The sequence below is a fragment of the Penaeus chinensis genome, chromosome 37 (genome assembly GCF_019202785.1).
Source record: "Penaeus chinensis breed Huanghai No. 1 chromosome 37, ASM1920278v2, whole genome shotgun sequence".
NCBI classification, from domain to species: domain Eukaryota; kingdom Metazoa; phylum Arthropoda; class Malacostraca; order Decapoda; family Penaeidae; genus Penaeus; species Penaeus chinensis.
The window spans coordinates 25054359-25066858 of NC_061855.1; the positions used below are offsets into that span (position 1 = coordinate 25054359).

Genomic DNA, 12500 nt, shown 5'->3' on the forward strand with positions numbered 1-12500 from the left:
GGGAGGAAGGGGAGAGAGAAGACAAAGTTAGTTTCACAGTTCTCTCAGTTTTACAGATTATGTACATGAAGCTTAACAGCTCTGCGGATGTAGAGGATTTCTGAGAATGTTTTTTTTTTTTTTTATTATTATTTTTCTTTTGGAATGTGTTAAGAATGCAAAGGGTGTCACAAGGTAAGGACATCATTTTGCTAAATATTTCGTGATGCTGGAGACAATGGGGACTCACAGTCTGTTCAAACTATAAAAAGAAAAAAAAAGAAACAAACATGCAGCACCTGTCGCTCTATTTGTCGCCCCACACTTAACACTGTTGCCCCGCCCTGCCATCACCCCCCCCCCACTCCAATTCACTCTCAACACCCCCTCCCTCCAATTCACTCCTCCCCCACACCCCCACCACCTCCCTCGAACGGCATATGGCAGCAGACACCCCGGCGCGCTCTGATTTTTTTCTGTTTGTCTTTCTGAAGGTGTTATTATATCGTCGGTTTATCTTCTGTATGGGATGGTCTCTTTTTGTCTGTTGTTTTTTGGTCCCTCGTCGCTGATCCCTTTGGCATCGGTGTGGATACTTCTAGAACTTTGTTTTTTTTCCCGTCAAGTCCAGGTTCCAATACCCACACTCAGTTCTGATTTTCGAGCGACCTCCGCCCGTCCACTCTTATTATCCCCCGTGCTTAGGGCGTCCAGGCTGCCTTCCGGTCATTTTTCAATATGTTTTTAATAATATTTAACAACCATCTAACACGATCATAGGCTATAAATTCTTAAAACCTGCCAGAAAAAGAGCAGAATGTGGACCAAGAATGTCTTCCCCAAATGGCGCGTCGAGGCCTGGCCAAGAGGGCAACAATCCCCGCCTTGAGTGTGGTTTCAGAGTCAGATAAGGTCAGCAGAACCCAAACCTTGACCCAGCTCCTACCTCGACCTGGCTCCACCCGTCCATCCACCCGTCCGGCCGAGTGATCCATCAGCCCCTCCATCTACCGAGCTATCTATCCACGCAATCATCCATCAATCTTCACCAGCCCCGTTTTCCCTGTAGCTCCGTTTCCCTCCAATTCTCGTCCTATCAGCCTCCCTTCTCCCTCACCCTACATTCGACCCTCTTCCGCCTCCCCCCTCTCCCCCCTTTCCATCACCCTTCCCCTCCCTCTTCCCCTCTCGGCGGCCCCTCAGCCCGTATGCATGAGTACCTCTTAAGCAATGTTCCTCGCTAGGTACTCGCTTTAGTTGCGAGTGCAGGGTGGCGGGCGAGGGGAGAGGAGGGGGAGAAAGGGGAGGGGAAAAGGGGAGGTGAGAGAGGGAGAGGAGAGCATAGTGAGCCGAAAATGGAGAGGATAAAACAATAATGATAATGGAGGAAGAAGAAAAAAAAATGCATATGATTATAATTCCTAAATATCAACTATGCTGTTGAAGATTGTGCTATAATCATAATCCACATCGAAATAATGATAATCCGCAGAATATGAAAATGTATATTACAATCCCGTCCTCAAATTAAATAAAGACATTCAAGCATGATTCCACAAATCGAAAACAAAAGGCACAGTTTGCATTGTGGTAAAACCATTCGGTAGTTTGTTGTCGTTTGAGTGTGTGTGTGTGTGTGTGTGTGTGTGTGTGTGTGTGTGTGTGTGTGTGTGTGTGTGTGTGTGTGTGTGTGTGTGTGTGTGTGTGTGATCGAGTACATATACGTGTGTATGTGAACCTGTGTGATCGAGCATACACGTATACGTTTGTCCTTATCCAAAAGCAGATCAAAATACTGGTGTTTCGGCAGCACATAAATCCAGGAGCAATCATTCTATGCTCTTCCCTAATCTACCCCTCAGTTATCGGGTGGCGTGTGCTGTCTTATCTACCTTCTACCTCTCCTCTTCCTCCCCTCTCCGCCACTCCCCTCTCCCCTCGTCAAGCGTTTCCTGTTTGCTTGAGTCTCCCCTCTCGGTCTCTTCCCGCCAGCTCTGTTCGCTTTCTCTCGCCGCCGGAGTTTTATTGTAGTTATTCATTTGTTTCCTCTCTGTTTCGGAGGGGCAGAAATTGGAGCTTAATTCCCACGAAGCAACTTTGATTCGACTGCGCTTTCACTGTTTTCTTTTCGCTTCTCCCCTCGCCTTCGTGGGGAGACGCACGGGCAGGGATACGTACATACACATGGGCATTTACGCAGATCATATAATACTAACTCGGGAATGCACACGCTTAATCTTACACACACAGACAAATGCACACACTCACATAAATGTGTGTGTGTGTGTGTGTGTGTGTGTGTGTGTGTGTGTGTGTGTGTGTGTGTGTGTGTGTGTGTGTGTGTGTGTGTGTCTTTTATATGCATACAGACACACACACGCATATATATATATATATATATTGATAGATAGATAGGTATGTATTACACATTCTTTTGCAACAGTGATAATGATAATATTAATAAAGATGATGATGATGATCACGAGGATGATGACGGTGAGGATAATGATATAGATAACGATATTGATAATTTAATGATGATAATAACAATGGTAATAATAATAATGATAATAATAATAATAATAACAACAACAACAATAATAATAATAACAATAATAATAATAACAATAATAATAGCAATAATAACAATAAGAATAATATTAACAATAGCCATAATAATAACAATAAAAATGAACCAAAAAAAGATAACAAGTGAGTATATCAGCTGTCACCCCCCCCCCCCCCCCGCTCCCCGCCTGGGTCTCGAGCGGACCATATTTCAGCCAGTTACGTATGCGCCGCCGCTTCGCTAACAACTCGCCACCCAGTTCTCTCCCTCTATCCCTCTTCCCTGGCAGCTCTCTCCCTCTCTCCCTCTTCCCCGGCAGCCCTCTCTATCTTTCAGTCTTCTCTGGCAACTCTCTCCCTCTCTCCCTCTTCCCTGACGGCCCCCTCTCTCTCTCTCACTCTTTCTTGGCAACTCTCCCTCCTCTCTGGCAGTTCTCTCCCTCTCTCCCTTCTTCCCTGGCAGCTCTCTTCCCCTTTACTCCTCTACTCTACTTTTCTCGCTTTTCTGTCTCAGTTGTTTTATCTGTTTTATTTAGTTTTTCTCTTGATTTTATATCCCAGTTCTATTTCTTTTCATCCTTCCATCTCACCGTTTTCGGTCCTTCCTTCTCTATCTTCTCTTGTCACCCTTCCTCCCTCTCTTCTTTTCACACTCCCTTCTTTTTTCACCCATTTTACCTCCCTCCTTTCCCTCTTTTTCTCCCGTCCTTCCCTTTCCGCTCCTTCTTTTCTTTTCACCCGCTCTCCCTCACTCCCTCCCTTCTTTTCCCCCTCTCCCTTCCTCCCCACTTTTTCAGCCGCCTTCCCTCTCCCTCTCTCCTTTTCTTTTCACCCGTTCTCCCTCCCTCTTCCTCCTTTTCTCCCTCCCTCGTGAGCAAACATTTGTATGGAGTTAAGGCGTTGGTGCCGAAATTGGATAACAGATTGGGTCGCTGTGGTTACAGGTTCGCCTTTTGAACTCCAGCGTTCCAAATCCGATATAATGTTTGGATGTAAGTGTATATGCACATTTTTCATTTCTTTTTATGTTGGCCGGTGAGGGTGGGGGGGGGGGGGCGTCTGGTGAAAGGCAGCATACCTTTTGGATCTTTTAAATTAACTACATCTGAATGTTGATGTGAAGCTTGTTGTTGGAATATATGCGTTTCCACACTTTAAAACGTAAATCGTTATCTTTGTTCTTTCCCATTTTTTTATTCAGTAACACGGTATATTCTACGTTTTGCTGTAACCCTACTGGGGATAAAACTTCAAACCTTCCATTGGCAACACGACATGACTTTTTCCAAATTGACTTTTCATCTTTCAACTTTTGTTTTCTTTCTTTTTTTCTTTCATCTCTCTCCTTCAGCTCTCTCTTTCATTTTTCTTTCATCTCTCTCTTTCAACTTTCTCTTTCCTTTTTCTTTCACCTCCCTCTTTCAACTCTCTCTCTCATTTTTTCCCCTTTCATCTCCCTCTTCTAACTCTATCTTTTTTTTTTCCTCTCCTTTCCCTCTCTCCTCACTGCTGAAATAAGATCAGTCGCCTCAGTGCTCTTTCGCCTGTGGCTTTTCGGTGACTCACTGTCCTCCTCTGTGTTGGGAGTGGGCGTGTGTGCGAGTCTATATGTGGGCGTGGGTTGTGTGGTGAACGATGGGAAAGATGCGTGAGTTTAGGTGCGAATGGGTTAGTCTTATGGGCGTGAAAAAAGTTTTTTTTTTGTGGGGGACAGAAGGATGTTCTTTGTAAGCATTCACATGCACACACATACATACGAATGCACATACACACACACACACACACACATACACGCATACACACACACACACACACACACACACACACACACACACACACACACACGCACACACACACACACACGCACGCACACACACACACACACACACACACACACACACACACACACACACACACACATATATACACATACATACATAATTCATTATCATGTGGGCAATAACACAGTGTGATTTAGCACAAACAAAGTATAACACAAGAAACATTCATGTACTAAATTTCTGCCACCCCTTACAAAAAAAGGGAAAAAAGAAATGGAAGAGAGAAAAAGAGTCCTCTTTGCCCCTCTCCCTCTCCCTCTCCTCCTCTGTCACGCGTCACAAAGAAATAAGAAGGAACAGATGATGACGGAGAGAGACCCCACCATCAGCCTAGAGACAAAACATCTTGACAATCACAATAGAAGCGTGAAAAAAATCGTAAAGATATATGGCCCGAGATGATCGTGCCTTTATTACCGCTCGGCGAATGGTCCCCAGGGCGTCATTAGCGAGTCCTTACAACGGCAAAAGTTCGGGCTGGACTTCGCCTTGGCCGCGGCCGTAAACACGGAGGCAATGGGGCGTCATCCTTCGAAGAATAAATGATAAAACGATATATGCTGCACGTATGATGTTCCGTGTACAATGCGCCTTTCAATATAAAACTAAGCAAAATTAAATAAATCATCACAAACCACTGAAAAAAAAAAATAAAAAGAAATGATAATGATAAGAAAACCCACAGAATCAGCGACAATAAACACGAAAATGATATCAAAAGTGTAACGCCCAAAATTCGGCTGGCGCGGGTTTTGCGTGTCTTGTGCACAACGGCTGACTGGGCACCGACAATGGCTGTTCATCGCCCGCTTACCATGTGCTACTCCAGACTCGTTTTTGTCTCTCGCTGCGCACCCTAGACGGCCTGAGGCTTTATCACTCTATTGGTTATGCTTTTTGTTATGTTAGGTGGAGGCAGCATTCTCCGGGTGTTATTCCTTTTGAATAGGCAATGGTAATAAATACAGTTATTCTTTCTATCTAGTTTTGATTTTTTTTAGGAGAAATATGCGAAGCCATGATAGTGCATATGTACTACGAAATCTTCAGCGTCTGCTAATCGATTATTCAAGAAATATTATTCGGTTGACTAGCGCTCAGTGGCGTTAATCAGTTAGATTGAAATTTCCGACCCGGGCGTCCCGCGAAACCTATTGAGGATTTTAACATAATTTTCTCTCTAATGATTTCCTTAAATGGCAGATAATCAGGTGTGAAAACAGGATGTTGGATTGATGTTTCGTTATTGCTTGTATGATTGTTTATTGAATGTTGATATAATTTATTTTTGACATTTTTTTTTTTTGGGTGCAACATGTATCCAGACATTTTAAGGTTGTCCATAAATTTCTTTGAAACGAGATTTCGCACACATAGTTCATACACACACGTACGCGCGCACACACACACACACACACACACACACACACACACACACACACACACAACACACACACACACACACACACACACACGCACACAAAGACAAACACCGAACCTAAGCGTCCAGCCAACCCCTTCAACCGCATATTCCCAACCCACAACCACCTCACATCGCTGCGAATCAGCCCCGCGTCTTCCCCAAATCATCTCGCACTCTGTTAACCTAACCTCACGCCGTCCCAAGACCATTGATGAACTCGCACGGTCCACTGACCTTCTGGCGCAAAGTACCTTGGTCAACATGGTCATTCTTTACTTTTACTTTTCTCTCTCTCTCTCTCTCTCTCTCTCTCTCTCTCTCTCTCTCTCTCTCTCTCTCTCTCTCTCTCTCTCTCTCTCTCTCTCTCTCTCTCTCTCTCTCTCTTTCTCCCTCTCTCTGGGTTCGAAAGGTGCTGAAGATTTTTTGGGAGTTTTTCTCCTTATCTTGGGACCCATTTCTTTGCGATGGTTGAAATTCCGTTCGTTTTTAGTTTGATTAAGCAACTTTTAAGAGTTCTAAGTGAATGTTATATATGTCGGTAGGTTTTAATGTGTGTTTGTCAGTCCAACGGTCCTTTCAGTGAATAAAGAGAAGGCAGGCAATACGTTTTTCATCAGCCTCTTTCCTTTCTTTTTTCTCGCTGCCTCGGGGTAAACCATTAAAAGTTTGCTGTCCCCTCACCTACCGCCGACGCCTGATTGGTCCGCACGCGAAACGCGACCTTATCTACACTAACTTTTACACTTCTTTCTCTAATGAAATCTCAAAGACGATTGCGCGGAAATTCCTCTCAAAATGACGTATTACCTCAAACGGAACACACCGGAGCGCCTCGACCGGTTCTGAGTCGCGAGGGGGAGAGGGACGATAGACGGAAGGTAGGGAAGAATTGCAAAATAGTCGCGAAGGGAAGGGGAATGCTGCTCATGGCGTCTCCGCTTTCACACGTCCGTAAATCCGAGAGCGAGAAGGGGATGTGAAGCAACGGCGTCACCCTACCCAACCTGCAAGGCCGACTGGTTCAGATCCAATAAGAGGCTGACCATGTTGACCAAGTCACTTCGTCAACAGAGTCCATTCACTTTTCCATGTCTCTGTCCTCCCTTCCCCCCTACCCCCCTTTTCCCTCTTTCGTTTATTTATCCGTCTCTCCCTTTCGTTCATCTGCGTAATACCTTTTATTCTCGACCAAAACCAGATTCTAAAAATTCACGATTTGCCCAGCACTCAATCTCTCAAACATTGACACACACATACAACCAAATAAGCAAATATACAATTGAAAAACATACGCAAATCAATTCATAATTGGTATTCCCAATAGTTTTGTTGTTCATCGAAGTCTCTCAACAAAAGTTCACAAGGGAGCGCATTACACCCGTCACAGCTATGTGGGACATACTCAAACATGGCTACATATATCCGCAGGTTTCGCGCACTTCAAGTTGTTCTTTATCGAAACGAAGGTGTTGACTTATCTACTTATCTATCTATTTCAGTATGCTGAACGGAACTTTATAATGATCCATTTGTTTATCTACTTAATTAGGATATACGGTACTGTACACATATCTATCGATTTTTCTACTTTATCGCCAAACGGATCATTCTACTTATCTATCCATAAACTTAACTATACCCAAAAGGAACTAGACATTTACCTCTTAACACTCCTTCCACAGTTCCATCACCGTGCTCATCCACCTATTTTCCAGGTGGTTCCCGGGCCTAAAGATTTATTATTTTTTTCTTAACGCGCGGATCGAGAGAAAAAAATTCCTTTGCTGACTCACGCGTTGAATATCTTCCCGAAATCAGGATAAGAAGAAGAAAAATAATAAGGAGGAGGAGAAAGAGGAGTAACAGCAGCAGAAGGAGTAGAGGGAGGAGAATGAGAAGGAGGGGATATAAAAGAATAGAAGGAGAAGAAGGAGGAGGAGGAGGAGGAGGAGAAGAAGAAGAAGAAGAAGAAGATGAAGAAGAAGAAAAGGAAGATGAGGAAGAGAAAGAAGAAGACGAAAAAGAAATTGAGGAGGAGGAGGAGGAGGAGGAGGGGAGTACGAGGAAGAGGAGAATGAAAAGGAGAAGAGGACGAAGAAGAAAAGGAGTAGTAGAAAGAGGAGGAGAACGAGGAGGAGACGGGGGATGAGGAGAGTGAGAATGAGGATGAGGAGGAAGAAGATGAGGATAAGAAAGAGAATGAGTTGGAGGAAAAGGAGGAGGAGGAGGAGGAAGAATAGGAGAAGGAGAAAGAGGAAGAGGAAGAAGAAGAAGAAAAGGGAAATAGAAGAAAAAAAAAGAGAATATACAGGAAATAGTCGTAATGACATTGGTAACGCTACTAGAATATTAATAAGAGGAAGAAGAAGAAGAAGAAGAAGAAGAAGAAGAAGAAGAAGGAGAAGAAGAAGGAGGAGGACGAGAAAGAGAGAAGGACGGGAGTAGAGTCAACTGATGAATAATGGATCGTGGTGATGAACCCGCCAAAGCTTCTCTCACGCGCCGATGAATTCCCACTGGCCAGGGTTGATGTGCGGTGAATAACGCTGTCCTCATCTCCAGGTGAATCTCCCCACGCGAGCAGGAGCGCACGGTGAATAGCGACGAGTGAGTGGGGTGATGGATGCATGCACGCGAGTGTGTGTGTGACCCGAAAGCAAAGGCGATTGGGGATGTTTTAGGTGTGTCTTTGAGGGACGTGAAGTACTTTGATAATGGAAGACTTTATATCTATCTATCTATCTATTTATCTATCTATCTATCTATCTATCTACCTACTATCTATATATCTATATATATATATATATTTTTTTTTTTTTTTATTGAGTGACGTGAAGTACTCGAGAATATGATACTGGAAGATAAGTTTATATCTATATTTTTTTTGAGTGAAGTGAATTACTTGAGAATATAATACTGGAAGATGAGTTTATATCTATATGTATTTTTTTCTCATGTTAAAAAAAAAGACCTTAGGTAGGCCTTATCTATCCTTTCATTCACAACAAACTTGACAGAGGGACCTAGCACACACAAACACACACTGTCACACGAACAAGTACACGCACGCACACACACACACACACACACACACACACACACACACACACACACACACACACACACACACATGTAATAGCACTGCATTGAATGAGTGGAATAAAAAAATTGCAGTCATTATAATGATTAACAAACGGTTAAATTTGTTAAATACGATCGTGGGTGAGGGTGCCCATACATCCGTCATTTTCAAATCCCGCGCCAACCATGACAATTGATGTGTAAAATGGTGATGGTAATTGCTGGGTGATTACCTGCAATTAACCGCCACCAATTGGTCATTAGCAAGGGGACTATTGCGAGGGCAGAGCGATCGAGGGAGAGAGGGAGGGAGGGAGGAGAATGGGGGAAAGAGAGAGAGAGAGAGAGAAAGCGAGGGAAAGTAAGGCAGATGAAAGAGAGAGAGAGAGAGAGAGAGAGAGGAGAGAGAGAGAGAGAGAGAGAGAGAGAGAGAGAGGAAGAGAGAGAGAGAGAGAGAGAGAGAGAGAGAGAGAGAGAGAGAGAGAGAGAGAGAGAGAGAGAGAGAGAGAGAGAGAGAGAGAGAGAGAGAGAGAGAGAGAGAGAGAGTTGCATTATTTCTTTTCAAGAACCTTTTCTATAATGTTACACTTCTCCAAAATTTCTTTTCTGAAAACCAAGGAAAACCAAAGCAAACAACAACAGCAACAACAACAACAACAAAAACTCACACACACAAACCACCGTGCCATCGACGATTCACCCCCCCCTCCCCTTCACAAGCCCCCCACTCCTCCCTCCCTCACCCCCCCCGCCCCTCTCCCATCACCTCCCGCCGCCTTAAATATGAGAAGCCTCCACTTCCCAGGCCTCTCTAACCACCCTTTCTCCCCCCACCCCCACCCCCCCATGTCGAATCCCCGCCTATTTTTCACCTATTACACATTTCCTATTACGGCCGTGTGATGCCATAACCTGCGACTTAAAAGGCAGTGATGTGATTTCGCAGTCGACTGATTCAACTGGGCGATAAAAATCAACTGTTCATCAGACACCTATTTCCTCGTCGGGGTTGCCGAACTCTACGGGAATTTCTCGCCGCATTATGGTATCTCCCATCCAACCCCCCCTCCCCCTTCCTCAGCCTCTTCTCTAAGATTGAGTGATGGCCGATGGGAAAGAGAGAGGAAGAGGAGGCGGAGGAAGAGGAGAAGGAAGGGGAGGAGAAGGGAAGAAGGATGGGGATATGGGGTATTAATAAGGAGAGGGTGTGATAGTGAGGATAAAAGGGAAGGGGAAGAGAAAGAATTGGATAAAAGAAACGATAATATAGAAACCTTACTAAATACTCGGCAGAGAGATAAAGCCATCATGCATTTAACTGAATATGCAAAATGTGATTCTTTTCTGCATCACGCAAGTTAATCTCAATATTTTTTTTTTTTTGTAATAAAGTTCTATAATCAGCAAGAAGACTTAGTTGCTTGGAATATTATAAACAAGTTAAATTACAAGTGAAGCTTTCCCTGAGTGCCTGAGGGTGAAGCTTAAAAGGAGGGAGGGAGAGAGAGAGGGAGGGAGGGAGGGAGGGAGGGAGATAGGGAAGGAGGAAGGGGGGAGGAAGGGAGTGGGGAGGGTGAGGGAGGGAGGGTGGGAGGGAGAGAGTTTAGGAGGAAGCGGAGGAGGAAGGAGGGAGGAAGGGTGGGAGAGAGGAAGCGGGGAGGAGGGGAGGAGGGAGAGATGGAGGAAGAAGGTGTAAGAGTGGGGAATAAAGAGGAAGGAAGGAAGGAAGGAAGGCAGGAAGGAAGGAAGGAAGGAACATAGAGAGAAGAGAGGGAGAAAGGGAGGGAGGGAGGGGCACGGAACACAATCTCTAGCGGCTCATTTACTTCTCTCCTTCACCTCCACCCACACCTCTTCCACTCACTCCCCCCCCCCTCCCTCACGCCCCCACCCCCAGCTTAACCCTCCCCCCACCCACCTTCACTCCCACCTTCACCCCCCCACCTTCACCCCCACCCATTCCTACTCCTCCACCACGCCTGCGGCAACCAGCCTCTCAGATCAAAAGGAAGGACACGCAGCTACAAGCCAGACCGCCTCCAACTGTCAGCAAAGTTATGGAACTTGTAGTCTCCACCTTGGTAATCTGACCGACTTGGCTGTAGTTTTATGACCGGAGAACGTCGTAGGGTGAGAGTGAGGATGAAGGAGAGAGAGAGAGAGAAACGAAAAGCAAGGGTGGGTAGGGAGCTGGAGAAGGGGAAGGGAGGGAAGGAGGGGGGGAGGGAGGGAAGGAGGGGGGAGGGAGGGAAGGAAGGGGGGGTGAAGGGGAGAGAGGGGGAGTGAAGGGAGAGAGAGGAGGAAGGAGAGAGAGAGAGAGAGAGAGAGAGAGAGAGAGAGAGAGAGAGAGAGAGAGAGAGAGAGAGAGAGAGAGAGAGAGAGAGGGAGGGGGGGTAGGGAAAGAGCGAGAGAGAGAGAGAGAGAGAGAGAGAGAGAGAGAGAGAGAGAGAGAGAGAGAGAGAGAGAGAGAGAGAGAGAGAGAGAGAGAGAGAGAGAGAGAGAGAGAGAGAGAAAGATAAAGAGAAAGAGAAAGAGAAAGAGAAAGAGAAAGAGAAAGAGAAAGAGAGAGAGAAAGAGAGAGAGAAAGAGAGAGAGAAAGAAAGAGAGATGAGCATGAAGAAAATGACAGAAGGAAAGAAACGAAGGCATCCGGAGCAGAGTAATAATGGTCAGTGAAACGAAAAAAAAGTCAGAGGAACTTCAAACTTCAAGGAGTAACAGAGACTAAAATTTTCCCAAAAGATAGAGATGCTAGATAATTAAAACGAAAGAAGAATAAAGGGAAAACGAAAGAAAAAACAAACTAGAAAACAGAGAAAGTACAAAGTAATACCAAACTTAATTCAGAAAAAGAGGGAAAGCAACATGGAAAGCAACAACAACAAAAAGTAATAAACTCGAATCATCTCTAAACTGCATCGAAATACAACAACAACAAAGGTCATCTGGTAATGAATGTAGAGAACACACTAAACATGAAGTGAAATAACGAAGAAATGCCTCACCTTGGGTCTGTGAGGCTGGTGAGGCTGGCGAACCCCACGCTGACTTGTAACTCGGGTCTGTAAAGGAAAACGATGTTAATTCAGTACGGATGCATTCTTTGTGTGTGTGTGTGTTTCATGTAGTTGGGGATTGTGAGGTATGCCTGTTCAAGACAATAGGATGTTGGGTCAGATTGTATCGTTAGGCAATAGCATATGTTTGTTTTGTTGTGTATATGTGTAAATATGAGTGGGTGAGAGAGAGAGCGAGAGCGATATATATATATATATATATATATATATATATATATATATATATATATATATATATATAGAGAGAGAGAGAGAGAGAGAGAGAGAGAGTGTGTGTATGCATTGTCCCTATGCGTATGTGTCTGCACATATGTCTGAGTGTGTATAAATGTATGTGCACGTGCGCAAACACACAAGTGAGAGAACCACCTACGTGTGCATATGTAGTCTGTCCTTCCCGGTGTAAAACGTGCGTGGGCTTCAGTCCCCGTAACACACAAAGCAAGGGAGAATCGTTATTAAAGGAGATACGATTTCACGCACTGTACTTCTCTCACATGCAAATCACACGACAGATAATGACATTCTTGC

At 44.7% G+C, this 12500-nt stretch overlaps 1 protein-coding gene across 1 annotated transcript in view; it reads right to left on the reverse strand.

Annotated features, from left to right (window-relative positions):
* Positions 1-12500, reverse strand: part of LOC125045598 (transcriptional regulator ERG homolog) — a 40163-nt gene that overhangs the window by 20837 nt on the left and 6826 nt on the right. The window contains 1 exon segment of the mRNA XM_047642963.1: positions 11898-11954. Coding sequence (XP_047498919.1) covers positions 11898-11954 — 57 coding nt within the window.